This window comes from Marmota monax, unplaced genomic scaffold (assembly GCF_021218885.2).
Source record: "Marmota monax isolate L192 unplaced genomic scaffold, Marmota_monax_Labrador192_F-V1.1 WCK01_AAM20220418_F8-fsc00005, whole genome shotgun sequence".
Taxonomy (NCBI): Eukaryota; Metazoa; Chordata; class Mammalia; order Rodentia; family Sciuridae; genus Marmota; species Marmota monax.
In genome coordinates, this window is record NW_026692254.1 from 5,764,796 (window position 1) to 5,788,819 (window position 24,024).

The following is a 24,024-nucleotide window of genomic DNA, read 5'->3' on the forward strand; positions in this document are numbered from 1 at the left end:
TAGGAAATGGTAGGTGATAGCCAGTCAGCAAGCTGCTGGCACAGACCAGCTCATGTTCCACAAAGAGGACTGGAAGCAAGGAATTAGTGAAAGTGTGGGATGTGTGCGTCCAGGTCTCATGTTTTTCTCTGCATCATTGTCTGCGCTCTTTGATATGCTACAAGGGCCCGTGCCCGTGTCACCTACAGTTGCCCTTGTAATGGTCACAAGAGAGCCTGAGGCTTATGTCACACTATAATTTTTAAAGTGTCCTCATGAACTCTGATTCATTTGATGTCTTTTACCTAAGGGCACATGACATTTGTCAGCTCAAAGGACTTAGGTCAATGGTTCTCAGAAGCCTGGCCTGGGTACTTGGTGTCAAGTCTGAGCTTTCCTTGTACCTGACCTGACAGAACCAGGCCAGGGGCTGGTCCTAATTTCTGTAGAGAGAGAGCCAGAGGCTGCAACTCTGAGCAACATCTCTGCCTTTCAGTGGAGTTCAACAGTATGTCCCTGAAGCCCTGTTGTCAGAAAAAAGGAAATTGCTAATTGGTGTGTGATTGACTCATCCTCCCCACATGTTGTACACACATGTACATACACATACACACATACACATACCTCTAAGCATAGTATTCAGCACTTATTCAGCTAGAATATACTTTGTCCTTTATGTTCTTTTCCATCCCTGACTCCCTGTATCCTCAGGGATCATTCTTAGAAAAATTATCCCAAATTCAGAAATAGTCTAAAAGGATTCTTTCTCCTCAATGCTTGTACCTTCGTTTGACTTTCTATTGACTGGGCTGTCTTATAGTTTTGTTGGAAGGTGATTAACTTGGAGATTTTTGTCATTTGAGATGTAAATAATGAATTCCTGTTAGGTGAAAATGCTAACTACAAAGGTTCTAGCTTAGGGCCCTGTAGGACATCAACCACTTTATATCTAAGGTAGTTATCTTATCCTTGCATTTCCTTATTAAATCTCCTGAACTATCCTGCTTCACAAGTGCAAGGAATTTTTTTTTTATCATCTCACTAGTTGCCTCATTAATTGATGAGTTGAAGTTGAATAAATTTCTGACTTGAGTGTGTATGTATGGGTTTTGTTTTTGTTTGCAGTATTGGGGATTGAACCCAGGGCTTTGCATATGCTAGGCAAGTGCTCTGCCACTGAGCTATATTCACAGACCTTTTTTTTTTTTTTTTTTGTTATTCCATTTTATTTTTAAGAAAGGGTCTTGCTAAATTGTCCAGGATAGCCTCAAACTTGTGATCTCGTGCCTCAGCCTCTTTTTGTTGTTATTGTTCTTTTTAGTATTCATGACAGTAGAATGTATGGCAAATTATACACACATAGAGTAAAACTTATTCTAATTAGGATCCTATTCTTGTGGTTGTACCTGATGCACAGTTACACTGGTAGTGCATCAAATACAAGGCTAGGAAAGTTATGTCCAATTAATTCTACTGTCCTTCCTATTACCTTCCCTGCTCCTTTCCCTTTGTTCCTCTTTATCTAACCCAATGGACTTCTATTCTTCTCTTCCCTACCCTCCCTTGTTGTGGGTTAGCATCCACATATCAGAGAGAACATTTGGCCTTTGGTTTTGGGGGATTGGTTTATTTCACTTAGCATGGTAGTCTCCAGTTCCATCCATTTACCAGCAACTGTCATAATTTCATTCTTCTTTATGGCTGAGTGTGTATATATACCACATTTTCTTTATACATTCATCTGTTAAAGGATACCTACATTTTTTTTAGAGAGAGAGAGAGAGAGAGAGAGAGAGAGAGAATTTTTTTAATATTTATTTTTCAGTTTTCGGCGGACACAACATCTTTGTTTGTATGTGGTGCTGAGGATTGAACCCGGGCTGCACGCATGCCAGGCGAGCGCGCTACCGCTTGAGCCACATCTCCAGCCCCACCTACATTGTTTTCTTAGCTTGGCTATTGTGAGTTGAGCTGCCATAAATATTGATGTGGCTGCATCACTGTATGCTGATTTTAAGTCCTTTGGGTATATACCCAGGAGTGGGATAACTGGGTCAAATGGTGGTTCCATTCTAAGTTTTCTGAAGAATCTCCCTACTGCTTTCCATAGTTGTTGCACCAATTTGCAGTGCCACCAGAAATGTATGAATGTACTTTTCTCCCCACATCCTTGCCAACATTTATTGTTATTTGTATTCTTTATAATTGCCATTCTGACTGGAGTGAGATGAGATCTTAGAGCAGTTTTGATTTACATTTCTCCAATTGCTAGAGATGTTGAACATTTTTTCATATATTTGTTATCTGGGATTATAGGCATGTGCCACTATGTCCAGTTTGTATTTATTTTATATTTGCATTAGGATCATGATTGTACCATTTGAAAATTATAAATTAATTAATACCATTATTCACAAATTCTTTTCCCTTTTGTTTCTTGTTCTTTTAGGACTGTCCTACACCATATAGAGCTAGACTGTCCCATTGTAGTAGCCAGTGGTCACAGATAGCCATTGAGTATTTGCAATTAGCTAATCTGAATTGAGATATGCTATAATATGAAATATATACTGAATTTCAAGTATTTAGTAAGATAAAAGTGTGAAGTATCTCATTGACATTTTTATTGATTTTTTATTTAAATGATAATATAAATGTACCAGACTAAATAAAATATATTAAAAATCCATTGTACTTCTTTTTCTTTTTTAATGGTCTTCTAGAAAATTTAAATTGCATTTGGCTCCTATTTACGGCATATTCTTTTTCTATCAGGCAGTGCTTTAAGCCTTATTATATTTTCTGTCCTAGGAGCATTAGCAACTGAAGTAATTATTTTTATCTTAAAGTTATTTAGAGAATAAATCTTGAATTGTAATATTTCTGATAGCAGAGAGTTTGGGAGAAAAATCAAGCAGGTAATTAACCACACACTGCCAAGGTCAGTCTTATCAGAATGGAAAGCAGATATTTGAAGAAGACTGTTGAGGGATTATTGGGTTAATTTATAGAAAATGCTTAAAATCGTGTCGTTGCTGTCTTTGTTGTTATTATCTGAACTTTTAGGTTTGTGTTGTTTGCCTTTTGGCAGTTTTCAAGCTTGTAAATCAAACTCATGATTCTTCTCTTGCCATATTATGCAAAGTACAATCATTTCTAAGCACTCTGAAGTCACACACCATCTAGCAGGAGTAAAACTGAAGCACATAAATGTGCAGTTGGTAACTCAAGGCCATTTAGAAAACTAAAGTCATCCCTCTGTATCTACAGGTTCCACATCTGTGATTCTACCAACTTCATATGCAAAATATTTGGGAAAAAAATTATATCTGAACACATAGAGACTTTTTTCTTGCCGTTATTCCCTGAACAATACAGTATAACAAGTATGTAAAGAATAGGGGAGGATATTTGTAGGTTATATGCAAATACTATGCCATTTTGTATAAGGGACTTGAACATTTGTGGATTTTAGTATCTGGGAGATTCTGGAACCAATCTTCACTGATACCAGGGGGTGACTGTACAGAGGAAACAAGAAGCACAGACACACACATACTGTGCCTCACATTTGCACTCTTGCTAGAATTGGAAAATTTGCTGGTAAACATAGGGAACTACTATTTATTACTTAGGACAGTCAAACAGTTTTCAAAAGTTATAGGATTAAAAACTGGGGAAATTTAACCTGAAAATCATGTTGGAATCTTGCTACTTTGAGCTTTCAGTTTCCGGGTCATCTGGATTTCAAGAGTAATATTTGATTCGGACTCCAAGAATGTTGAACAAAACAAGCCTTTGGATTCCTAATGTGGCATCTGCCTTCCATCCTTCAATTTCATAGGAGAATCTTTCCCTCAGTGTCTCATGAATAGAGCAGCAGCTGCTGACTTGGGAGCCCTGGAGTGATTGTCTTTCCCTTGGCATAGACACCCCTAAAGACAAGACTACAGAGTTAATAATCAATTTCACTGCCCTGCAGGCTCTCCCCTGCTTACAGCTCATCCCTGAGGGCAGAAGGAAGGGTTGGGCACTCTGGATTCTTTTTATGATCCCTTTTTCCTTGAATAATTCTGAGCTTGGAGGACAGAAGGCAGCAAATTATGTTGGTGAAAGGTCTCAAATGCTGCCTGGGTGTCTCATCACTTAATAAAAATGTCATCTATAAATGCTGGGCAGCTCTGCATCTGTGTCTGCCCTGAGCCCTCCTCCCACTCTGCCGTGACCCAGCCTGAATGCTGACTCAGCCTTTAATCCATATTCTTTTTCCATCTGCAGCCTCTGAATACATTGTTCATGCACCTGTTTGTGGCTGTGGATGAGTTTTCCACTGGTTGTTGCAAAGAGATTATTCGGTGAGTGCATGTGGCCTTCCAGATAAAGAGGCCATGTGGTAGTTTCAAATATTTTTTAAATTATGTGAAATTCTTTGGGGTATTTAAATTGCTTATACTTTAGGGATTGGGGATATATTAAAGCTTTTACTTTTATAGTAGTGATATTTCTGAAAGGAAAATAATCTTAATTCTCTATATTCTTCATTCAGCCCCCATCTTTTACTGCTATCATTTGAGGCAAACAGGTAGCACAGTCATTTAAATAAATGAATTTGAGGGCCAGATTGTGGCTTAGTGGTAGAGCACTTGCCTAGCATGCATGAGGCACTGGGTTCGATCCCTGGCCCCACATAAGAATAAACAAATAAAATAAAGGTATTTTGTCCATCTGCAACTAAAAAAATATTTTTAAAAAAAGAAATGAATTTGAAGTGGTAAGGGAAGAATAGAAAGTCACAAGTTTGGGTGTTTTCAAAAACAGATTTCTCAATCTTATCTTTGGAAATGTTTATTAACATGACAGATTTCAGAAGCAACCTGAATAATAGGGTGCATGGGAAGATGATCAGCAGGGCCATTGAGCCATGGTGATGCATCTCTGACAGCCTGCACAGACCTTCAGAGAGGTTCTCAGCTTTCAAGTCACTTTGTAATGTCACACCAGACCATCCAGATGCCAGGTCAAAGGTTAATATCAGCAGAAATCTGGTGTGCCTCATGGACATGGTGCCCTTTATTCTCTCTACCTCCATGAGACAGACAGAAAAGGGGCCCTTCGGAATCCATGGAAAAAACAGAGAAGAAAAAGAAATTGCCTTTGCAGCAGGGAGCAAAGGAGTCCCTGTGGATTTCTGTATACCTCATTTTTTTCAGTAGTGGCATTTGTCTCCATAAGGTGCCAGCTAATGGGATTGCTTTGCTATTAATACCTGTCCCAACCTCTCCTTCTTCTCCAGGAACGTGTTTAAAGCAGTGCCAGAACTACACTTCATATTTCTCACAGTGCCATCCTACATGAGCCTAGGTAAGGTCCCCCCAACCACCCCCTACTCCCAGCAGCTAACATAGGAAACTCATGCTTGGAATGGTGCTCTTGGGAATGGGAAAGAAGACTGGTCTCTAGGGCCTACGCTTATCAAGCACATACTGATTATAACCATTCAGATACAATTTAATTTTTTTATTTGTCCTAATTATACCTGACATATCATATATAAATGAAATATAATTTCTCATTCTTCTGGTTGTACATGATGTAGAATTACACCAGTAATTTAGTCATATATGTACATAGGGTAAGAATGTCAGATTCATTCTATCCTTCCTATTCTCATACCTGTCCCCTCCCTTCACTCCTTTAACTCTATTCTGCCTTAGACACTTCTCTACCCCATTGTGAATTAGCATCCAAATATGAGAAAAAACATTCAGCTTTTGGTATTGGGGAATTGGCTCATTTCACTTAGCACGATAGTCTCCAGCTCCATCTATTTACTGTCAAATGCCATAATTTCATTCTTTTTTAAGGCTGAGTAATAGTCCATTGTGTATATATACCACATTTTTTAATCCATTCTTCTGTTAAAATGGAAACTGCATTTTGTTCTGAAATGCTTAAATGAAGACACATTTCTTTCTTTCTATGACTTAGGCTCAACTCTAGTAACTGTGTTTCACCAAGTGGGGACTATCCCAAATTTGACGTATGATGAGGACTTCGCAGTACAAATATGCCTTAGGCACAACCATTACCCTCAGCTGCATGTTCGCAAAGCCAGGTACAGTTGGACTAGTGTCTCAAGTAACCTAAGCTTCATGGGGTAGTCACCTTTATAAAAGTCTTTAACAATTTTTACTCTAAGTGATCATAAATCACTTGGATTAAGTTTTGTTTGTTTGATACTCATAAGTGTAATATCCCTTGGATGAAATAATTTGCAGTACTATCTGGTGTTATTCATTTGGTTATGTGTAGCCATAAAGTCATACATTTACTGCCAGGGGATTGTGAAAATTTTACAGTTGTTGTTCATACAGAGATGTAAAATAACTTTCAAATAAAACAAACTTAAAATTGAAGTTGCCTATTTAGTTTTCCCAATAAAATCTACCTGTATTCTGACATTCAGTGAATGAGGATGCTATTGATCCCAAAGAAGAGTTTTCCAAGTTGAAGGTCTTTGCCATCAATGCTCCCCAGGCCATGCCTCAAGAGCAGCAGTCTTAAGGGGATAGCTGTGGCAAATTGCGTTTTTCAAAGACGGACCCACACCATCTCCTGCCCCAGGGTCTGGTCTGATCCCTCAAAGTGAAGAATTGGACAGTGGAGATCAAATTGCAGTGGGCTGAGTAAATGAGGGTAAGGAAATGAAGACAGGAACAACCAGCTACTTTTTAGAGAAGTTTGCTGGAAAGGGAAAGCAGAGGAGGAGGCCAGAGACTTACCTGCAGAGAGTCTGACACTATCATGTTTTTACTATCTGTATAGAGCATTTAATTTGCATTTGGAGAGCCTAAGGGCAATGTATGTTAAAAAAAAAAAAACTCACCATGGAGGAGAGTAACTTCAGATAAAAATTATCCACCTGCTTCTGGACAACAGGGAAGACAGTTCCTCCTAGAAAACCTTTTCTTTACTTTCTTATTATTAATAGCTAAGTACATTATAATCCTCTCCTTATAAAACCCTTTTGATCATGATACAAATACTAATGCAACCAAAGGCATTCTAAAGAAGAGTGAAATAACATTTTAATTGATCCCTGACTCCTTTCAAATCCTTGTTCCTGAATTATGAAGTTTCTCATTAGTGCCAGCAGAGACAAATAGGCCCTCTGCCCTTTAGGAAATTACATTCTTTAAGGAAATTTTATTTTACAAGTATTCACAAGTACACAGTTTCTTATTGTGAGCAAGTTCTGTAAATTAATAACTTAGGATCTTGTAAGTAGTCTAGTAATTGCTATAGTTTTATCTTAATTATTTTAAAATCTCACTTTCCCCCATGCCATGTACTACTTATTCTGGAAGACGAATCAGTAAATGAACTATATTCTCAAATCACAAAACTTGTGACAATAAAGACATTCATTTTTCTATGTGAGTACATAAGTAGTCACACATATGCAAGCATTATCAGCTCTCCATACCTGCAGCTTCAACCTCTGTGTATGAACGTGCGCAAACTTTTTTCCGTCTCATTCCTTAAACAATACAGTATAAGAACTGTTTACATGCTATGAGATGATTCAAAGTATACAGAAGGGTGTACATAGGTTATATGCAAACACTAGGCCATTTTATTTAAAAGACTTGAGTATCTTCAGATTTTGATATTTTATGGGGCAGAGTGTGGAGGTTCTAGAATCAATCTCACATGAATGCCAAAGGATGACTGTATATGTATGCGTGTGTGTGTGTGTGTGTATTTATATTCTCTCTCAGTGTGTGTATATATGTGTATGTGTGTGTGTGTGTGTGTATATATCTTCCTCTCTATGGATAGATACATACGCAGTAATGTGATCATATAATTCTGTTAATGGTATTTTTCACGTAATAAAACATCTCATCGTCTTCATAGATGAATTTTATTATTATTTTTTGGAGGGGTACTGGGGCACCCGACCACTGAGTCACATCCACAGCCCTATTTTTGTATTTTATTTAGAGACAGGGTATCACTGAGTTGCTTAGGGCCTCCCTTTTGCTAAGGCTGGCTTTGAAATCATGATACTTCTGCCTCAGTGTCCCAAACTGCTGGGATTACAGGTGTGTGCCACTGCCCCCTACTGAATTTTATTCTTTTAATGACTGTCTGGCCCATGATGGATTGGGAATTCTGTGGCTGCAATATATTTCATTTTGTTATTCCTTATTTATGGAAATTTAAGTTGTTTTCATCTTAAATAATATCATGTCAAATGACCTTGTACACATATCATCAAGTAGTCAGACTATTTTTTTTCTATAGTATAGGTGCCTAGAAATGGAATTTATGGGTAAGACATACTCAGATATTTGCATAAGTACTAATATTTTTAAAATAAATACTATCAAATTATTAAATCAGAATTTTATGTCAATATACATTCCAGCCTATAGAATTCTGTGTCCTTTCAGCCTCATCAATGCTGTATATTTTTAGTTATTAAAATTGTCTCTAATCTGTTTGACCAAAACAGTATTTTGTTATAAATGGCATTCATTCAAATATATGTGAATTTGGGTGCCATTTTACAGATTTTATTTAAAATGTATAAAATATTAGAATTTAAAGAAGTTTCCAGCTTTGAAATTATCCTGAAAGATGATTTAAATGTGTCTGCAATATAGGCAATTCTTTAGGGGAGGTTGGGGATAATGAATTAGTTATAGGTGTGGGCGTCACATTTCTGAAAGAATCTTATTATTTATGCATTAGGATTTGGCTAATTATTTTCTTGAGAAACACTAAGGTTTAAATAATTTCAATATAGACATGCAGCAAGTATGTATAAAGGAAATACAATTGAACATATGGTTATAATACTATATCTATAGATAGGCAGATATAAACATACATATATACAGAGAGAAAACATGTATATATATATATATTTATATATTTATATATATATACATATACATATAAGTTTTATAATAGAAAACTTTTATATAAATCCACGACTGAAAGTGACAAGTACAGAAGCAGCTCATCTAAAAATAATCTTTTTCTTTGACATCTTTGTTAGTTTGTTCACTGATTGCCCACTTGCCATTCAGGATATAAGTTACAGGAGAAAAGGCGCAAGGTATACTCAGCCCAGTGCCTGGTTCCTATAGGAAGCACTTGGTAACCAATGGTTCTGCTTTGGTTTTCCTCCTTCTCTCGATTCTTTCCACAACCCTTCTTTTCTGCCTTTCTTTCTCTTGAAAACTTAGTGGGATGGACTCTGACCTTATAATGGACAGAGCCTATGAAGCCTGAAAATTAACCTGTATGCTTCAGCCTGAGGTCTTGCTCAGACAACTTCTGATAGTAAATGTTTTGTTTGTCTAGACCACAGAAAATCTGAAAGAAACAAATCGCAAATGGGAAATAGTCTTAATGCAAAGAGGTGACAAGGTACTCTGTAACAAGGCAGTGAACTTTATAAAAAGATAAGTGCATTGTAGTGAATTCAGGTGGAAATTGTGACATTATGTCGGTTCCTTTGCCTGCAGAAAACGGAAAGGTGTGATACATTTTAAAAGTTCTTTATTCAAAATGTTTAAAATAGAGTTCTATATTTGTGAGTATAGAATGTCATCTATCTGAAAACTACTTTTATGTAGACAATCTCACTCCAGCAGTGAAAAAACAAAAGACATTTCTGAACACGAGATGGGTGTGGCCGTGTGCCTCTTAGGTCATTTCTTTTATTTCCCACATGTTTATTTTTGACATCTGTTTCATCAATAGTTACTTGCACTGTTAATTAGTGGTAAAGAACACAATTCTTAAGATACTAAACCAGTGAACGGTTTGGGATGTAATTATCCTTCAGTCTTTTAACTAGCAGCATATTCAGAACCAATGACTTAACGCCATAATCCCATCCTGTTTCTTTGATTTACCCATGTGGAAAATTATGCTGTAATCTGCCCCTCTACTTAGGCTCTAATTAATGAAGTTACTCTTCTGTGTTTTTCATTATATCTGAAATAAAGCCTAGCTGCTTCTGGACACACCTTTACAAACCTACAGCAGGCTTAATTAATCATCAGTGGTGGATCTGAGGTGTTTGAAGGTTTATAAACCATTGGTATGGTCTTTCTGGGGGAAACCTTTTTCAAGTCCTCTTGTGCAGGGTGGGGAGAGATCCAGCCAAGGAAAGGATTATGTCAGTGTTTTAAAATAACTAGAGTTTCTTTTATACAATCAATGCTTTTTTGCTGATAACAATGCTTAACCATATTGGCTCAACAATATTGCTTTATAAAAAATAAAAATAAAAATAGATGAAAGGAAAAACTTATTCTTTTTGAGAAGAGGCTCCCAGCACAAAGAAGTAATAAGTATTTAAGGAGATAGAAATACTAATTACCCTGATTTGATCATTATACATTTTATACATGTATCTAATTATCACACTGTATCCTATAAATATATACAATTATTATGTATCAATTACAAATAAAAGACCTTTAGAAATAAATTTTATTTTATTTTAACCACTGAGCCACATCCCCAGGCCTGTTTTTTTTTTTTTTTTTTTTTGGTTTTTTTTTTACTTTTGAGACAGGGTCTCACTAAGTTGCTTAGGGAAAAATAAATTTTAGAAAATAATAAATGAAAGAAAAAGTAGTTATTTAAAACATAAGGTTGATGTTTTTATAAATAATAATTTTTAATTTCTTAAGGTAATTATTTTTGAAATATTTAACAGTCTCATGCTTTTTAGAAATTCACTTAAATTTGACTTCTGAGCAATTTCACAGGAATGAACGTTTCATTGTTTAAATTACAAATATCCTAATATGTTCAAAAATAAGAGATAAATAAATTGCAGAATTTCAGCAATGATCTTCTTACATCCTGGGAACTGACCCAGCAAATAGTTTGATGAGCAATCCAACTGCAGCAGTGGGGTGCCAAGATCAACTTTTGGATCAGATTCTGGTAGTATAGATGGTATGGGCCTCTAATTGGCTTTGCACGTGCTTTGAAGTCATTCAAAGCACATGGAAGATGTGGTTTTAAAATGCTCCATAGCTTTTAAAACGATGACATTTTCTAAGCCCAGAAGCTAAGTGACTCTAAAACCATTTTGTAGTTGTAAAATGAAAAATGTAGTTGAAAAAATGATAGATTTGATTTTCTTATGGAAGACCACTAGAGGTCATAAGAGATCTTGGAAAGAAACAGGTGCTTTGTTTTACACATCTGAATAAAAAATAAAATCTAGTTGACATAGCCTGTAAGTTCTCTTACCCCATGTTGAGACAGTGTTCACGTAAAAGAATGGTTTAACAAGAACATACTGCATTCTTTATCATTATCTCTGAATTGGATTCTCTATGAAATTTTCATTGATTTCTTAAAATACACACACACTTGAAATGTATTTCTGGAAATTAAAATGGCAACAGAATTACTTTTATAACAGTACATTTTTAAGCCTAGCTAATTAAGTGCGAATCCTCTCTGGATATGTAAAATGATGTCAGACAGGAAAGTGGAGGCTGTGCCAATATTCAGAATGTGAAGGTGGCCTGTTGCTGCTGTCCTTACTGTCCTGAAATGTGAACTTTCCATCTGTGAATTTGTAGTGGTTTCTTTGCTGGCAAGAAAGCAGTGTATACCTCTCTGACTCAAGAGAACCTGGCCTGTGTATTTTTCCTCTAAGATGGCAATTATGTTGTAGAGCAGTCAGGATGCTGTGGTGATGAAGCAATCTTAGAATCCATTTGTCACCAAGAGACCCTGCCAGGCTACTGGGAAGAGTTCCATGGTGTCTGCGACATCATGATGCCCCTGTACATCCTGGATAACTGACTTAGATGAAATGATGAGTTTGTCCTTCCTTCTCCTAGCCTTACAGGAAGTCAGTGAGAGGCACCAATCAAATTATCTTTAGTATTGCTGAATCCTGGATTTAGAAAACACCCATTCCCCAAGTGTCCTTAAGAGCCTATTGATTTTAGGGTTTGGATTCAACTCCATTTTCATATGCGTGATATTCAGAGTCTCAGATATTTGGGTGCCTGAGAGAGCAATATGCCTTTATGAGAAGGACCTTCAGTCTCTTCCAAACAAGTTAAAATAAAATATTCTAAATTGATTATTCTAAAATATTCTAAATTGATTTTTTTTTTACAATTGCATCACTACTCCATCAAAGCCATGCTGAATGGAAGACAGAAGGGAGCATTGCTTTTTACTCAAATAATTGCATTATTTTTATTGTATTTTAGGCAGTTCTTATTATTGGAATGTTTTGTGGCACTTAAATGGTGGGTACCTGTATAGCATTGTCGTGCCAAATTCACGGTGAGACCTGATTCTCCTCGTGTTTGACTCCGACAGGCAGTGCTTATCGCCTGAGAGCACTCACATTTACACATTTTATTGCATGAATGATTTTCCATAGCTGGGGTGTTTTGTTTCTGTAGGGCTGGACTTTGTCATATGCCATTTGAGACTTTGAGGCTGATGTCATACTTTATCATTAGCACTTGGGCTGATGCAAGATCATAAATTATCGATTACCCCAAGGAATGCATTTAACAGACCAAGTTCCTTTCTAACCATTTTGGGCAAGGGCTTAAGGGAGAGACTTTAGAACTCCAAGATATGGATGTTTTCTTCTTATTTTTCCCAGAAGAATTAGTATTGAGGTCTGATTAGGATATAGCTGTGTTAATGGGCTGTGGAAGGCGCGTGACTAGGTTTAGAGCCCTGAGTCTCTGAACTGATTTTTATATTTGTAGAGTAATATGTGTGTGTCCATCATATAAATAAAATCCAGTGGTACAGTTAATTTTGGCATCGTCCTTGGAATAAGATTTTGAATTGTTTTCCCATTATGCAAAATAATTAAGCATTGATGCAACCTTTTAATTTTGGCAGTGTTTGAGAATGGACTTGGCTATTCTCTTCCAGAATCTTATTTTGCACTATATCATTAAGGACTCTTTTTACAGAGATAAGCCATCTCCTGTTAGGAGCAGCTTTTTGGCAGGTTTAGTGAGAAGTGAGTTGTTCCTGGAAGGGAGCACAGTGTTCTAGGTTTTCCCAGCTGAGGTTCTAGGGCTCACCTGGAGGACAAATGCCTGCTAAGGGCTGACTATGAGCAGAGATCAGGCTCAAGCCTGTCATTTGTATCACTGCATTGTATCCTTGCAGCTATTTGTGCCTCCGCCCATTTCATAGATGAGACAACTAAGGCTTAGTGTTGAAGTAACTTTGCTGGTTCCTCAATTGAAAAAGCAAATGGGCAAGTGGTCATAAATACATGGGCAAGTTGAACTTCCAGTATGGGACTGTGGGTTCAGAATTTGCATACGTACCCCCTGAAGCTTCATGATCATACCTCTTTGGTGAAATTAGTGTACATGGGACTCTCAGCAAGATCTTGGCCAAGGTAAGGGTCTTGTTCTTGTTGACTGTTGCTGCTATACTATATACCATAGGACTACTACAGAGCAGTCTAGAAAGCACATTCCCTGGTTGGGAAGGTGCCACGCCTTGGCCATAAGAAATTAACACCAGAACAGACAATGTATATCCAGTGATGATCCCAGCATTGGGTTCATAGGAAGAATAGTCACTGGAGGGAGGTATGGAGTTGAGCTTGAAGAGTGCTGGAATTTGGGGCAGTCAAGGGAGTCAGAGTACTGAATAGAAATAGAGGCAAGAAAAAGGAAAGGTGGTAAGGTCCCCTTCTGTGGACAATAAGTAGGTCATGTCATTGTTGGCCATAAGGGTGGGAAGATGGAGGCAAAGGACTTTGTGCCCCTCTCAGAAACAGTGGGGAGCTTGCAAATATTTCTAAGTAAGAAGGTGAGGTGAAGAAAGCAGAGTTTTAAGATTAGCAATAGTGGATGGAATGCCATTGTTCATACCTGTCAGTAGGAAGCTAACACAGTGACTCAGCCTTCTGTAATAAGAGACTTTCTTTCCCCACCCACTGACTGTAGATGTTCTGTATTTGTTCTTATTGGTTGTTTCTATCCAAGTAATAATTGTGGTAGTACAAATAATGCTCATATGTGTTCTTTGTAGTTACTTCTTTTATAAAAGATGAGAAGTATCTGTGGCAAAGAGAGGTTAGGTACTGTGCCCAGAGTCACAATGTGGAAAGGCAGGATCCAGACCCAAGTTCAGTCTGGCTCTCCGACTCAAGCTGTGATCAGTACATTGTATTTTTCTCTAATCTTTTTTAAAAGAGCAACCAAAAAGCCTTTGCTGAATTTATAACAGAGCCTTGATATACCCAGCTACAGATGACCCTGGTAATTTACAGAGTAAGCACATACTCACATAAATATATGGGCAAGTGGTCAGGGACAGCAGCTGAGGTACTCATACTCTAAATGCATAGTTGGTGCTTGTTTCTGGCTCCCTGTCCAGGCCTCACACCTGAAAATCCACTGAAGCCCTGCCATGATGGAATGAGACTGTTGGTGGTGATGACATCACAGCTAGGTTGATTTAAAAAAAAAAAGACTCTGGTTGCCTGGATAGGGATCCTCTGCTGTATCTCTTTCCAGAGAGTTAACAAGAGATTAACAAGATGAATAGCAGCAAGGTGGGTGTCCCCAGGAGAGTGAGCAGAGCTTCATTACCTTCACCATCATTTTCCCCTTCATAGGAGATGCAGTAACAAATGGTACCATGGGCCAATGTTTGAGAAACAGATAAACAAGGTTAAATACTCTTTTTCATAGTGCTTCTCAGAGTCTTTCCATAGGTAACTATGACATTCCAAGAGGTGACCTGTAGGAGGTTATTGTTTTTAGACATTTTTTTTTCCCCAACACTGAGGATTGAACCCAGGACCTTGCACATGCTAGGTAAGTGCTCTTTCACTGAGCTACATCCTCAGCATTAAGATTCTTTATGGGGACTTGGAAGTCATGTTGATGACCCCCCTTGTAGTCATCTTGTGTGCATGTTTTTGTTTTTGTTTTTTTTGTTTTTGTATAGTGGTCTGTTTGCTTGCTCTGCTGTGAACTGTGAGAGTTTAAAACCAGAGACCTGGTTTTAAAATATGTATTTATTCCATAAAGATACTGCTTTTGATAAAAATCAACATCATTTCAATAGCTGAGCCAGTGTCATCAGACATAAAGATTTCATGTTGGGAGCCAGGTAAAGATTTTCACTCAGATCATCTAGTTTAAAGTATTTATATTTGGGGAGTGGAGTTGTGGAAGAGTAGGGGATTTGTTTCAGCAGGGGCTGGAGGAGTTGTGACAGGATTGTCTGAACCTGTGGCCCCTGAGCCAACCACTCGCCTCTCAACTGTTTTGCTTCCTGCTGCCAATTTTCCAAAGGAGTGTCAAAATAAAGGAAGAGTTTTGAAGTGCATTGTCAGTTTAGTATATTGTGTGTGAAGGCAGGACTTAAATCAGTAAAACCTGAGCTCATATCATGGTTCTGCTGCCAACTATTTCTGTCATCTGGGGCAAAACATTTCATCATTCTCCTGAGCATTGCTCTCCTACATCTGAAATGTGAAGATGACATTGCCTACCTCCTGGGGTTGCTATGAGAAGAATAGCAACAGAGATAATCTGGATAAACCCCTTTATGTATATATTGATCACTCAGTAGCTGGAGCTATGGTTAGCATCAAAGAGAACATACTAGAAGATAAAATGGGACAATGAAATGGCAAAATAATGAAATAAGGGGGTGAGGAAATAAAGGTTAGTAGCCCAATCAGATATACAAGGAAAAAAAAATAATACACATCTGAAACATTTTTACAGGAAAAAGTATAAGCATATCCTAGACAAGCAAAATATAATACCAACAAGAATGTACTAAAAAGAAGAAAGGAATGTTAAATAAAACAACAAAATGGAGTCTAAAAGCCAGCAAAGAACCTGGTTCTTATTCCCATGACCATCACTAGTTGTCACTGACCATGGAATTCAAGGTGGGGGTCCCCAGGATGATGTGCATTTCCCCCTCACCAAGAAGTGTAGGAATAAAAGGAACCATGGGCCAATGTTGGAGAATGCATAAATAAGGTATAATATATAAAGGTGACACTCCAGGAAGGGCCCTGTAGTAGGTTATTGGGTTTAGGCATTGTAATTCTTTATAGGGGAGGAGAATGGGATTCTGGGACAGTATCATAAAGTAGTGATCCTTGAACACACTTGGGAAATGCTGTCTCCTGCTGTCAATTGGCTCATGACAAATACTGTTCTACAGTACACACTCTAACACACTCACTGTGCTTTCTCTGCCTTAATGACCCACCCCACCTCCAGGTCTTGACATAGCTTCTTCCCCCTCTCTTCATTCAGGACTCAGCTCACATGTCCCTCCTCACAGATCTTCCCTGACCATTCGACTCTGTCACTCTTCATTCCAAGGCACATAGCATGATTTGAAATGTTTGAAATTATCGAAATGCTTTAAGTTTGTCTGTTTCTCTCATGAGAATGTTGGTTCATTTCATGAGATCATTTCTGTATCCCTGGTTCTTAGAACAGGGGCTGGCACACATTAGATGCTCCATTGATGGAAAAGATGGAAAAACAAACAAACAAACAAACACTGAACTGAAGCCTTTCTTTTAAACAGGGTGGAAGACCATGACGATCTCATGCCAATATTTATGCACTATGACACTGTCCTGAAGGAAACTTATGGTGAATACTTCCTTGCTGAACTGATAGAGGCCCAAGATGAAGAGAATCATGCCGTTGTGTGTGAGGTTAGTGACTCGTCTATCTGGGAAATGCTTAGTGAGAGAAACAAGAGGCATGAGTTATGTTGCTCCTGGACTTAAAGAGGACCCTGAGAGCTGATGTGCCCTCCCTGTCCCCATGACCTTCTAGGTGGTTTGCCAGGCCAGCTTCTGAGCTGGGCTATCACCCTCTCCACAGGTTATTCCAGATGCCCACAGATGTGAATTCTTTGTTCTAACTCTAGAGGGAAGAGTACGAAAAGAAAGATCCTCCAAGGGTATTTAGAAGGGATTTCTGAGAGCCCCAAGATGTCAGAGATCAGAGGTCACAAACCAGCATTCTGCTGACAGGTAGATTTTATTAAACTTAGGAAGTGATTAGTTTTTAACTTTTTGTTTTTTATATAATTTCGCAAGAGAATTTATATGTACCTAGGTTTCCTAGACATTAACATTTCCCCCATTTGCTTTGTCATTCTCTTGTTTGCTTTCTCTAGTCTGTCCATCTACTTTTTCAGAACCATTTGAAAGTATGTTGCAGACATGATGCCTCTCTACTTCTAAAAACTTTAGTGTGTATTCCCTAAAATACAAGAACTTTTTCTTACATAACTCGTAACCACAGTACAGTGATGAAAGTCAAGCAATTATGATTCTTACAATCCTTTTATCTAATCTGCAGACCTTATTCAGATTTTATTGTCAGTTCCAACAATGTCCTTTATGAAAAAGTAAGTCCAGGTCATTCATTGCATTCAAGTGCTGAGTCTCTCCAATCTCTTTTAATCTGAATAACTCCCTGGTCTGTCATTATTTTTCATGACAATGACAGTTTTGAAGAATACAGGTCAGTTATTTTGTAGAATGTCTTTCATTTGGATTTGTTCAGTGTTTCCTTATGATTCGATCCAGGTTAGATATGATTAAATTTTGTTGAATTATTGGCTCACACAAAAATTAGGAACTTACACACACACACACACACACACGCACACACACACACATATATATATGTGTGTGTGTGTGTGCGTGTGTGTGTCAAAAATGGAATTTCTAGCTTTTCTGAAAAAATAAGACCTAGTGTTTGGACCCTTCAGTTTGGCAGCTGCAGACACAAAGGACCACATTTTCTGAAAAGACAGAGAAGAAAACTGACAAGCTAGCCAGCCTTAATATGACCAGAGGCCCCAAGATTTTCTCTTATCCTTGACCCACCCCTGGAAGCATCTACCAAGGGGGGGATGCTTTCCTTATGGAATTTCAGCTACCCCGAGCTATTCCATTTGAGGCTTTAGTACTCTTAAGAGTTGAAAATGCTGAAACAGGAAAAATTGTGGGATGCTCAATGGCAGGGAGAAATTGTCTGTCTGAAAAAACTTGGGACTTTTGGCATCTTAGTCATCAGGGAGTGCATGTTGGCTATTCAGTGTTGGGAAGAGTAGGGCCTTGAATGGATCTTCTTCTCATGCCATGGGTCACATGAAGTATATGAGAGCAGTGGTACTCAAAGTTGAGTCTGCCTAGAAATTCTTTCTTGGGCTAATGAGCCCAAAGATGACTGGGCTCCATACCAGCATTTCTGACTCATTAGCTCTGGCAAAGGAAGGTTTGAGAAGCTGTATTTCTCACAAGTTCCAGACTGATGCTGACACTCCAGGGACCACATATGAGAACTCTGTTAGAAGGAATGAAGTCTCCTGCGAATGGTTTGCCATTGACTTGTGTGCAGGGACCTCACAAGGTCAACCTTTTGTTGATAATCTTAGGGTCAACTGGGAAAAAGGAAAGCAATTCACAGGTGAGCTAAGATGTTCTCCTCGCATCTATGGGAAATATAGAGGTCATTCTTTGGAAAGCCCTTTCAAAAAGTTTTATATAAGTTGGGGGCTGGGGTTGTGGCTCAGTGGTGGAGCGCTTGAGTTCAATCCTCAGCACCACATAAAAATAAATAAATAACATAAAGGTATTGTGTCCAACTACAACTAAAAAATATATATATATTTTTAAAAGTTTTATATAAGTTGGACTGAAACTTATTTTTCAATAAGATAATCTTACTTTGAATGAATTTTTGTACTTGTCTTTTGCACACAATAATTAACAAACAGGAATAGAGCCCTTGGGTGCTCACACATTCTGTTCATTCATAGAATCCCAAGGTTCAGATGACCACACATTATGTTTTTGTTTTCAAATGGATGTTTGGTTTTCATTTCAAAAAGAGAGACTTTGTACCAGTTAAAAGATGAGAGTATAGCAGTTTTATTTCTAGGATGATTTTTAAAAGAGATTCATCATTCTCCATACACTCATTTCATTTGCTAAGACTGTTAAGAACTATTTAATAATATCATTTTTCTTTTTTTTAGTATTGGGAATTGAACTCAGGAGTACTTAACCACTGAACTACTTCCCCGGCCCTTTTGTTTGTTTGTTTGTTTGAAATAGGGTCTTACTAGGCTGCTTCGGCCTCCCTAAATTGCTGAGACTGGCCTCAAACTTGTGATCCACCTGTCTCAAGCCTCCCAAGTCAGTGGGATTACAGGCCTGCACCATGATGCCCAAAAAAGAATATTACTTTTCTTGAAACTTGAAATCAGAAGTTCTCTAATATGCATGACATGAGCAGTCTGTGGCTTCCTCCTGCATCAGGGGTTCTCAAACTTGGCACATAGGAGAATCACCTGGAAGGTTTCTAGATTTCCCCATGATAAAAAACTTTGGACCCAGAATACATGAAGAATTCTTACACCAAAAGAGACAAATAAAATAAAACAATGAACAAAATATGACAAATGACTCAAATAGACATTTCTCCTAAAGAAAGAAAAAGACAAATTATCAATAAGCACATGAAAAGATGTCATTCAACATCTTACTGTGTCAATAAGGAAATGTAAATTAAAACCACAGTGAGCTACTACTTTTTTTTTTTTTAATTTTTATTGTGGGTTGTTCAAAACATTACAAATTTCTTGACATATCATATTCCACACTTTGATTCAAGTGGGTTATGAACTCCCACTTTCACCCCATACACAGATTGCAGAATCACATCAGTTACACATCCATTGATTTACATATTGCTATACTAGTGTCTGTTGTGCTCCGCTGCCTTTCCCATCCTCCACCCTCCCCCCTCCCCACCTCTCCCCTCCCCTCCCCTCCTCTCTCTCTACCCCCTCCACTGTATAACCCTGAGGGTCTCCTTCCATTTCCATGCAATTTCCCTTCTCTCTCCCTTTCCCTCCCACCTCTCATCCCTGTTAAATGTTAATCTTCTTCTCCTGCTCTTCGTCCCTACTCTGATCTTAGTTACTCTCCTTATATCAAAGAAGACATTTGGCATTTGTTTTTTAGGGATTGGCTAGCTTCACTTAGCATAATCTGCTCTAATGCCATCCATTTCCCTGTAAATTCTATGATTTTGTCATTTTTTAATGCAGAGTAATACTCCATTGTGTATAAATGCCACATTTTTTTTATCCATTCGTCTATTGAAGGGCATCTAGGTTGGTTCCACAGTCTTGCTATTGTGAACTGTGCTGCTATGAACATCGATGTAGCAGTGTCCCTGTAGCATGCTCTTTTTAGGTCTTTAGGGAATAGACCGAGAAGGGGAATAGCTGGGTCAAATGGTGGCTCCATTCCCAGCTTTCCAAGAAATCTCCATACTGCTTTCCAAATTGGCTGCACCAATCTGCAGTCCCACCAGCAATGTACAAGTGTACCCTTTTCCCCACCTCCTCGCCAGCACTTGTTGTTGTTTGACTTCATAATGGCTGCCAATCTTACTGGAGTGAGATGGTATCTTAGGGTGGTTTTGATTTGCATTTCTCTGACTGCTAGAGATGGTGAGCATTTTTTCATGTACTTGTTGATTGACTGTATGTCCTCCTCTGAGAAGTGTCTGTTCAGGTCCTTGGCCCATTTGTTGATTGGGTTGTTTGTTCTCTTATTGTCTAATTTTTTGAGTTCTTTGTATACTCTGGATATTAGGGCTCTATCTGAAGTGTGAGGAGTAAAGATTTGTTCCCAGGGTGTAGGCTCCCTATTTACCTCTCTTATTGTTTCTTTTGCTGAGAAAAAACTTTTTAGTTTGAGTAAGTCCCATTTGTTGATTCTAGTTATTAACTTTTGTGCTATGGGTGTCCTATTGAGGAATTTGGAGCCCGACCCCACCATATGTAGATCGTAGCCAACTTTTTCTTCTATCAGACGGCGCGTCTCTGATTTGATATCAAGCTCCTTGATCCATTTTGAATTCACTTTTGTGCATGGCGAGAGAAAGGGATTCAGTTTCATTTTGTTGCATATGGATTTCCAGTTTTCCCAGCACCATTTGTTGAAGATGCTATCCTTCCTCCATTGCATGCTTTTAGCCCCTTTATCAAATATAAGATAGTTGTAGTTTTGTGGATTGGTTTCTGTGTCCTCTATTCTGTACCATTGGTCCACCAGCCTGTTTTGGTACCAGTACCATGCTGTTTTTGTTACTATTGCTCTGTAGTGAGCTACTACTTTACCTCTATTAGGATAGTTATAATTTTTTTTTAAAAAAAGATAATAACAAGTGTTGGAAAGAATGTAGAGAAGTGGGAGCCTTTGTCCCATTGCTGGTGGGATTATAAAATGTCACAGCCATTTTGGAAAACAATCTGTCATTTTCTTCCAAAGTTAAATATATACTTACCCATTCCCACATCTAGAATTGAAAACACATTTTCACCCAAAGACTCATCCACAAATATCCACAGCAGCATTATTATAATATCCAAAAAGGAAAAGCAGTCCAAATGTCCATCTACTGATGAATGGCTAAACCAAATGTGGTACATCCATTCAATGGAATGTTATTAGGAAATGGAATGTAGTACTGACACTCGCTACAACATAGTTGAACCTTGAAATCATTATGCTAAAGAAAAAAATAGACATAAGGACCATACATTGTATGATTGCATTTATATGAAAGCCCAGAATAGACAGGCCATAGAAACAGAAAGCAATTAGTGGCTATAGGTAGAGGGGAATGGAAAGTGACCAATAATGAGTACTGTTTTTTTTTTGTTGTTGTTGTTGTTGTTATTGTTGTTTTTATGGTGGGTGTTGTGGATGAAAATATTCTAGAATTGGATAGTGGTTACAAACAGTTGTGAATATACTAAAAATACTGAGTTGTATACTTTCCAAAGGATTATCCACTTCAATTAAATCAATCTTTTGGTGTGGGACACAATCAGAATTTTTAAAGTAAGTTTGTTTCTTTCAGTCCCCACCCCATGCCTACCCCCACCCACCCCAACCTTCGACTTCCTTTTGAGACAAGGTTTTGCTATTTTGCCTGCCCAGGCTGGCCTCCAACTCATGGGCTCCAATGTTCCTCCTGCCTCAATCTCCCAAGTAGCTGGGAATTGAGGCACACACCCTCACACCCACACAATCAGTGTTTGTTTTTGTTTTTGTTTTAACTCCCCAGATGATTTCGAAGTGGTGGTGAAACACTCACCTGCATGGTGGTAAAACACATTTGGTGAAGAATTAGATGTTTAGATAGATATGAGCATTACTTCCTGAAGGTGAAAACTGGCCTTCCGAATTAGTTTCTGAGGTCCTACATCAAAAGGATTTGAATTTTAATTTTTAAAAATTCTTTCATACTTGGATTTTTGCCTTAACCTTTAAAGCATTGTTTTCATATATTCCTATTCAGCTTTTAGCTCCAGGCTACTGAGAAAAGGAAAGGTCAAAAAAAATTTGGGCCCAGCAGTACCACTTTGGAAAATAATGTTTTTATACAATTAGGGGGAAAAGAGAGAGACTTGAAATGATTCCTGCAAACCCTAGTAGAGATTTTTAATCTACCCACCCAATTTAATCAGATTTTTATTTTTTGGAAAATTTTTAACTCCCTGGTTTCAAGTTGCTAGTTTTACCCCCAATCACTTGAGTTAGTGCTTTTTGCAGAAGCTTTGTGTACCTCTTCCCCTTTGCTCTTTCTCTCTTTTTATACATCACACTTTCAGTGTGTGTAAACATCAGAGCAAAGCCCCATACTGAAAACTGCGGTCTCTACCCTGTGAGGATCTTTTGTTGTCTCTATAGAGGGCCAAGGGAGCCCAGCCTGATCTCTTCCGAGGGGCCATGCTGCCTTGGGCATCAGAGGAGATGAGACCAAGGACCTTGATCATAAAACAGAAGCGCAGAGGCAGGCCCTGTGAACCTGGTCCTGGGAGGTGATCTCCAGTCTGAACAGAGCCGTATCTGGTGTCTTGAAGACTTTTTGTGTTCAGGATGAGTGCTGGTCTAACCCTCCCACTGGCTTCCTGGGACCCTAGTCCTCAGAGGCCTTTGAGTGGCGATGTTCTGCATCCAGCTTGTTCTAGGCTCCAGAGAGCTGATTTTTAAATCTTCAGGAAATTTGCAAGCTGCTTGTTAAACACAGCCATTATTAAAAACTTATATAAACTTCTAGCATAATAAATTATATTAAAAGAAAGCATTAAATAGTTTCAATTCATCAATTCTAATTATTTTATTGCTGTCTATGCTCTTGAGATTTTTTGCCTGTGGTCTTTGTATAGTGGATATATATTTAATGACATGCTTCTTCTCAGTTCTGTGTTCACTTATATCATGCTCGTAGCTAAAATTGGCCATGAGGAGAGTATTCATACCACAAAAATTGGCAAGTGCTACAAATCTATTCTTTTTCCCCCTGAATGCTGATAAGGCATTCATCAGCACACCATGTTTTTAGGCAACCACCATTGACCAGAGATAACAATAAAGTATATCAAGTCTGTCTCTTTCCAAACTGGCCCATGGCAGTTTCAAGTCATGCATATTGAATGCCTAAGAGCTATGCCTGAGCTAAATGGAAAACCAATGACTAGTTAAAGGGTTTTTAGCTACAAGGACTTTTTTGTGGCTCAATAGCTACTTTGGAGGAGTTTTGGGTCACAACTTCACTGCAAGTTCCTTGTCACAACTCTGTCCTGGCTTACCTTGACATCTGGTGTTTACTCCAAGCTGAGATTTCAAGGAAGGGCAGTTGGAGGCCAAGGGCGGCTCCTAGAGACAGATGGGCAGAGCGTCTGCTTTGGCATCATCCAGGGCATGGGCAGCAGTGGTCTGAGTAAGCACCACTGACCTGCAGGCGGGAGAAAGCCTGCCAGGTTAGCCATGCACTTGGCATCAGGAGAAGGGGATCAAAGCCAGCAGTGGTCACAATGAGGACAAAACCCTCATTGTGGAATATTGTCACCCAAAAGGGATGGGTGACCAGCAAGCGTTTTGGATGGAAGTATAAACAA

The 24,024-nt window shown here is 38.3% G+C and overlaps 1 protein-coding gene across 3 annotated transcripts in view; it reads left to right on the plus strand.

Annotated features, from left to right (window-relative positions):
- Cfap61 (cilia and flagella associated protein 61) overlaps positions 1-24,024 on the plus strand; it is a 273,395-nt gene that overhangs the window by 24,390 nt on the left and 224,981 nt on the right. For 2 of the 3 annotated variants that reach the window (XM_046434983.2, XM_046434992.2), the window contains exons 4-7: positions 4,258-4,334; positions 5,273-5,340; positions 5,968-6,094; positions 16,603-16,735. In XM_046434983.2, the coding sequence (XP_046290939.1) occupies positions 4,258-4,334; positions 5,273-5,340; positions 5,968-6,094; positions 16,603-16,735 (405 nt within the window). Of the gene's footprint in view, positions 1-4,257; positions 4,335-5,272; positions 5,341-5,967; positions 6,095-16,602; positions 16,736-24,024 lie in introns of those variants that run through there. The other variant, XM_058576462.1, reaches the window with a different exon arrangement.